Raw genomic sequence first — 7,500 nt, 5'->3', positions numbered from 1 at the left:
TTAATATGCAACGATTTATGTCATCAATCAAGATTAAAATTTTACGCTATATGATATGCAGATTTCATTGGTAAAGGTTCAAAATACTCATCTTAATGCGGGAGAAAAGTAATGCATTTAGAGGGGTAGTATATCAGAATATTCATAGGCATCGAAAATTAATCACCTAGCGAGAGCTAATCAATAAATATGTTTAATACATTATTACACAATTATGAGTGGGGATAACTTAACGCAGTAAAAGGATTGGTGGAACGCCATGATGAGCAAAGCTCTACTAGTTTGAGACACCCATACTAGGTTGGTTTGCTGTGGGTGATCAGATGAACACCTCCCACCATCAATTAAGGACATGTCTGAGGTCTTTTTCCTGTAGTAGAATTGAAATCGTTACATTTGTTGTTTGTTATGCTATAGCACATAGAAAGAAACAAAATAATACCGCCGTTCTTAGTTGGCATAGATTATAAACATAAGCAAAAATACAGTTACTATTACTGCCACAACGGTTTCCTCATGGTATAATAAAACTACTATTACTACTACTGTTACCACAGGTTTCATGGATTCGTCACCGTGACCTCCACGTACTGACAGTAGGATCATTCACGTTCACGAACGATGAGAGATTCTCTGCGCACAGAGATGCAACTACAGGGGATTGGATCTTGGTCATTCGGAGGCCCACGACCGCCGACTCTGGCTTTTACGACTGTTCCATCTCCACAAAGCCTGTCACAGCAATTGCTGTAAAACTCAATGTAGTTGGTAAGTTACTGTTATTCTTCTTACTCCTTGTTTGCACTGCGAATGGGATTGCGATCGAAATAATCATTAAAAAAAAAAAAACACACACACATCTTGATATGATAAATAAAATCATTCACGAATTGAGAATAGCGTGCCTTTCGTGTCCTTTCGTTTAAATAAATAAAACTTAATTCGTCATAGCAAAGTAAAATCCATGCCATATTGAAACCACAAAAATCCCTGCCTGATAAAAACACCTGGTAAAAAAGAAACAAATCAGCAGTATATATATATATATATATATATATATATATATATATATATATATATATATATATATATATATATATATATATATATATATATATATATATATATATAAATCAAGCTACGTTCCAGGTTTTCTCGCCCAACATGTCTTTACAAGTCTGGCACTGCTACATACCCGTCCAGAATTTATATTCTCGAAGGCGGAAAGACCGATGCCTGAACAAACCATTCTCTTTTACCCCCTGTCTCTCCCCATGTCCCCTTCCTCTATTTCCGTGCGCTTAACTCTCTCCTCTCAATCCCTTTCTCTTTAGCTATAACGTTATGCAAGAGGAATCTGGGAACATTATTTCGATGCAGAGTTGGTTATTGAATTCAAATTCAAATGAAGTTCTGGGAAAAAAATGAGAGAGAGAGAGAGAGAGAGAGAGAGAGAGAGAGAGAGAGAGAGAGAGAGAGAGAGAGAGAAAATTCATTACCCTGGTAACCAAAAAAAAATGTACTTCTGGACAGTTGGCCAGGATATGATGAACATCTATATTTTACCTCGGATGGGGACTTATGATTATTCTCTAAATTCGATCAGAACCGGCAAACTTCGGATGAAGCCTTCGTGAAAACATTATTTATCTTTATTTCTAGAAACCAACGTAAGAAAATGCTGCACGAAACAGTAACAAAACCCGGCGATTGACGATCCATATTCTGTTTGGGAATACAATGGTTGGAATAGTGAATTACCATATCATGAAAACGATCACTATAAAGATTCCACGTTTCTGGTCCCTTGGAAATTTGCCCTGAATTCAAGCTATTTGTTATGGAAATTCATTTGGTGATGGAAATATTAGTGTTGATGTTAGTAATCTAAATAGACTCTCTTGCAGACTGACTTGATACGTGTATTATAAGATTTGTGGGAAGATGAATAAAGAAATAGATTTTTGAAATAATAGATTAACGAGACTTGAAGTGAATAATTTGTTAGTATTCTAAACAGACTCTCTTGCCCATAGATTTGATACACGTATGATAGGGATTGTGGGTAGATATATAGAGGAAATGCTTAACAAAATAAAGATTTATAGGAACTTTTATTGAATACTTTGAGGTTAGAATTCAAAACAGATTCTATTGCCGAAGGATTGGTACACATATGATAAGGTTTGTAGGTACAAAGATAGGAGAAACATTATGAAATTTCAATTCAACGAGACTTAAAATGAATATCGAAGATGATGTTATTCGACAATCAAGGAATCAATACACAAGTAGGAATTATCTATTATCTACATGTTTTGGGAATATTGGCTCTGGATTGATAAATAAAAGGGATAGGATATAATGAAAATACACAAGGAGACATACAATGCAAAAATATTTAAGGTGAACTGCTTTCCTTTATTGAAAGAGAACTAAGGCCAGGAGACATCGAATGATGGAAACAAGAAGGAAACAATACCTGTAATGGTTCGTAATACAAAACCATTTAAGCATATATCTGTATGACCGAGTTTTTATTGACAGCAGGTATAAAAAAATTCTAAATTTTTGCGGCAAATATCGTGGTAGTTTCATGAAAAGTAACACGATTAAACGTAAGCATATGCTCTTTATTCACTTATTTGATTGCCGTCCAAATCTCATCATTAAAAGAAAAATATTGCAATGACATCACAAGTGGTGATGCCTTATTTTTTGTGAAAATATGCCTAATAAGTATATAAAAGTTGACCTACGTTTCATTGACTGAAAAATAATACGGTAACTTCTCAATTGGGACCAGAATTAAATAGTAATTATGTTCCTCAAATTGACGACCCAAAAAATATTATAAAGCTAAAATAACGTCAGTAATTGTGGAACTTTGTAGATATGGAAAATAGTGAGATATTTAATTGCTTTTCATTTCCAACTTATTGGATATACCCTCCCTTTAATCTGAACAATCCTTAACGAAAGTCAATTTCATAATCATTTAAAAAAAATAACTTGATATATAATTTTTAGTCGATACTGCCTACTCATCAAGGAAATGAAAGTTAAATTCTAAATGCCACCAATATAAACATTTCATTTTCATAATAGTTGATAATAACATAAAATCTTTTCACATTCATTCCAGTCCCAACGGTAGAACTTTTGGGCGATGGAGAGATCTACCTTGACAGGGGCAGCACACTAAATCTAACGTGTGTTGTTCATTTCACGCCCACCCCGCCCGAGTTCGTCTTATGGTATCATAGGGATAAGGTAAGATCGTTATGTAAATTTTGGAACATAGTTAACCTGTCTTATTACCTTAGGCCAATTGAATTTAAATTTGCCCTAAGGTTATGTAACCGGAGCCAAAGGCATCCTTCCTCATTCATTAAACTACCTACGGCAGATAATTCCTTGTGCAGAAGCCTCTGTAACATTTAATGATTTTCAAGCTATCTACTTGTATTTTTTAAATCAGTGAAGTTCAGTATTTGCTTACAGAAGAAGAATGGTCGTATGTACCAATTCTTAGAGTGTTTATGTGTGACGTAATGCGATATTAATATCTTCATTCCTACAATTACTCATTCTTCCGTTTTTGCCTTGTTTAGCTCGTGAACTACGGCAAACCAGGTCGAGCCATTAGCGTTGAGACGACACACGACGGAGATACTACGAGGTCGTCTTTGCTCGTCCATAACGCCACTATGTGGGACTCAGGAAAATATGCCTGCAAGCCTTCAAATGCTCCTAGGGTCGCAAGAATGGTCCACGTTTTGAGGGGTAAGTATACGGGGCTTTTAGTACGGTTTCTTAATAATGGTAATAAATTTCGAGAGTAGTATTGTTTTTTATCAATTATGATAAATTTGGAGAGTAATATTGTTTCTTAATGATGATGAGGAATTTTGATGGTCCTCTTTCTTAATAAAATCAGTAATAAATTTCTAATTCGAATTTAGGTCTTAGGCTCAATATCGCTGTGGGATAGAAATATATTTCATTGTACAATCGATAGTGTTAATTTCCATTAATAATAATAATAATAATAATAATAATAATAATAATAATAATAATAATAATATTAATAATAATAATAATAATAATAATAATAATAATAATAATAGTTCTCCGAAACAACAGAAACTATCAAAAGTGTCGTAAAAAACTAGTCCAAAAAAGAATTAGATTGGGAACAATAAATTGCATCAGTTATATGATAATGATAACACTAAGATTTTCAGAAATGGGAAGCTAAAATAATTTCTTTAATAAATCCTTAATGTGAAAAAAAGTAAAATATATATTTAGTGTGGGTAGGAGAGATGAAAAGCTTACAAGATACGACATCCTTTAATCGCTTCATCGTTCTTGTAAATAACTTCTAACTGATGCCTCTCCCTTAAAAAAAAGTGTGAGAGAGAGAGAGAGAGAGAGAGAGAGAGAGAGAGAGAGAGAGAGAGAGAGAGAGAGAGAGAGAAAGAGAGAGAGAGAGAGAGAGAGAGAGATAAAAGTACCTAAGAAATTATTGAGTTTTTTTAATTATGTTCCCTACGGTCTATTAAAAGGGTTTTATAATAAGCTTGCGGTCTTGGGAGTAGATCCTTTATAAATGAGTATCATTATAACGGCTAGAATTTGATTCCTTTGGACTTCTCTGTTATTAACGAAATCCCAGAGAACAGGATTAAAGTATTGCAAGTTGAACCATAATTTCAGGGAATTTGTGCTTTATTGCATGGCTTTTGTTCATATGGAAATCTTCCTTTTTATAAGGTTTATAATGTTATAAAAGATCTGTAGAAAAAAAGGTTAGCCCTAAAATTTAGGAGACATCCAAGGCATGACAATGTTTCTGGTCTTCATATAGAGTTTTTTTTTTTATTTTTCGATGGTTATATTTGATGATTCGGAATCTGGACAAAATGCCTTGGTCACATTTGAAGATAATAATAAAAGTAATGCCATGGAGGATTTAATTTGTTTGGTGATTATGATGCCTTGTAAGAATAGTGGAGATTTTGATACCAATATACTGTATATGATATAGAAACGGAAATGCCATGGAAGGGTTAACTTCATTTCACAGTGTAATATGCCAAAGAAAAATCGAATATAATGCACAGTAAAACCAATGGTTATACAATATACAGTAGATCGGTAATTTATATCACTGTGTATGCCATCGACAGACTAAATTCATTGTGAAATAAAACCAATGAATATAATGAATACTCCATTTATAATATTCTTTTTGTTTTCCCCCTTCAGGCGAGACACCGGCCGCCATGCAAACCACAACCAGCAGTGCTCAATGTGCAAGAAGTTCCCTCCCGCTCTTCCTTTCATTCCATCTCCTCATAAGCCTCTCTTCGTTCTTCATACCCTACGCTCATTCCTTATACAGATAAGATATTCATATGTAATCACGCTAGGAGAACCGAAAATAAACTGGATTATATCCAAGCGAGATTCCCCGCTATTCCCGGATGTCTTGTTACATAATATGTCGAGACTTCACCGATTCCGACTCTCTTGGAGGAAGCTTGGACGACATTTCACCCATTCTTGCTTTCTTGGATGAAGCTTGGACGACACTCTGCCGATTTCCTAGTTCCTGGAGGGACCTCAATCGGGGAATGATTCCCACCATGATGGGCGAAGCGACTGTAAGTTCAGAGAGGAGTCTTTGGCTGGCTTCATTACTCAATGCATGGCTAACTGTTGCCTTGCGTTGATCTAAAGACGTTTGAAAGACATCTAATAAAAAGATGAAATTTGTTCATGTGAAAGAACTAATAGCGTATGAACTCATTATACTCCCGAAGAGTTATATGAAAGATACTTGTTAAGTATGGTACCGGTTCATAATGGAAATAAGTCACATTTAGAGAAATAAGAAACACGAAGGGCTTTCTTGACTCCTGCCTTTATGGGTTGAATCTATGAATTGGAAAGGAAGTCGAGACTGAATTCTATCGACTTATACTCAAGGGACACGCCCACAGAAATCATGGAACAGGAGAAGAAAGGAGGGGGAATCAAAGTCATTGGAGATTAATAATCACAAGGATTACAGCTATTCAGATGGCACCCATTGTGTGTGGAATTCCTTTATGGATGTTGAGCAATTATCGCTTGTTAGTCTATTACACACACTTGGGAAGTGAGGTGTGCGAATGAGGGGGATTGTGGCATGGGAACGGGGAGGTGGAGGGGGAGTCGTTGGGAGGCTTTGGAGGCATAGCGGAAACTCAATAGTGTTCTAGTCTCGATGAATGAGACTTGTTATTCAATTACTCGTACTATAATTGTTGTCAGTGTCATGTAACCGATAAATGTTAAACAATTAAAATTAGTACTTCTGTTATGATGAAAATTAATACGGCGAAAAGAAATGTATAATTTTGCATATTTTGTACTCAAATATGTATTAAAATGTAACCTTTTATGATAAAAGTTGTCATAACTGTGATATATCTGTAAATATAAAGAATATATTACGAAAGTTTAAATGGGAGAGTGACATTCTATCCAAATTGTCTGTTGACAAGAGACTGAGCATTCCCACAAACTCATGGGAAAAGGTTCAATTCTACATTTCGTAAGGTATGATGCCAGTACTAAAAAATAGCTATCTTTTTAAACGTTGAAAACCCAGAATTTAGTTAAAGCTGAAAAAAAAAAATCGTGACAAAAGTACATTGTATAAATAATGTAAGTTAATCGAAATCGGACTTTTCGAACTTACAAAAAAAAGTCTTTTTTTTTTCTTTTTTAGTTTTCTTTTCAATTATTTTTAGCTGGCATCTCGGCTGATATATTTGTGTATATGTGTATATGTAAAGCTCATAAAGTATTTGGTAAAAGGAAACAATATTGTCCTTTTTGTGTCTAAATCTCTACAGTGAATTGTAAGTTTGCCAACGCCTGAATATGTCTGTATCCTAAGATATGAGTAAAGAAAAAATACTACATTTTTTTTTTATATGACAACTTTTTTTTTTTATTCAATCATCTCCAATTCACTGTCAGTTTTCTCAAATATTTTTTTTGAAGGTGGACTCATCAAGTTCTCTCATTTATTAAAACAACTTTATTTCCCTTATTTCATAATTGAACTTTCCTTCATGAATTCATGAAGTGACTTCAATTACGGTTTCCTCAATTTTTTCTTCCGGACTTTCCTTGTGTAGTGAAATATAAGTTGGCGGGTTTAGTATAAGTCTATTGTCTTCCGGGGAAAAGATCTCCATTTGTAAAATTATGAAATAAACGGTAAAACAGCTTTTGATCAATATTTTTTTTGTTTTGTTACTTTCTCCTACTTAAAAAAAAGAAAAAAGAAAAAAAACATCTGGAATATCACCATCTCACTTGGACACATCAATAGAAAATAAAGTATATTTGTCATCACAGAGAAAAAATAAATAAAAATTTCTTCAAACACTTGCCCTAAAAATTCTGCAATCATTCATGAATAAATAACTCCAAAGG

At 34.1% G+C, this 7,500-nt stretch overlaps 1 protein-coding gene across 1 annotated transcript in view; it reads left to right on the top strand.

The window, feature by feature from the left end:
• Nucleotides 1-6,444, top strand: part of LOC137646758 (zwei Ig domain protein zig-8-like) — a 12,389-nt gene extending 5,945 nt beyond the window's left edge. Inside the window, exons 3-6 of the mRNA XM_068379857.1 lie at nt 558-768; nt 3,146-3,273; nt 3,615-3,786; nt 5,275-6,444. Coding sequence (XP_068235958.1) covers nt 558-768; nt 3,146-3,273; nt 3,615-3,786; nt 5,275-5,414 — 651 coding nt within the window. The 3' untranslated portion in view covers nt 5,415-6,444. The remainder of the gene's footprint in view (nt 1-557; nt 769-3,145; nt 3,274-3,614; nt 3,787-5,274) is intronic.
• The last annotated feature ends 1,056 nt before the right edge of the window (nt 6,445-7,500 follow it).

Source organism: Palaemon carinicauda, chromosome 9 (genome assembly GCF_036898095.1).
Source record: "Palaemon carinicauda isolate YSFRI2023 chromosome 9, ASM3689809v2, whole genome shotgun sequence".
NCBI lineage: Eukaryota > Metazoa > Arthropoda > Malacostraca > Decapoda > Palaemonidae > Palaemon > Palaemon carinicauda.
Note: the sequence above shows the minus strand (reverse complement) of the source record. Positions and strands in the feature narration are given on the sequence as shown.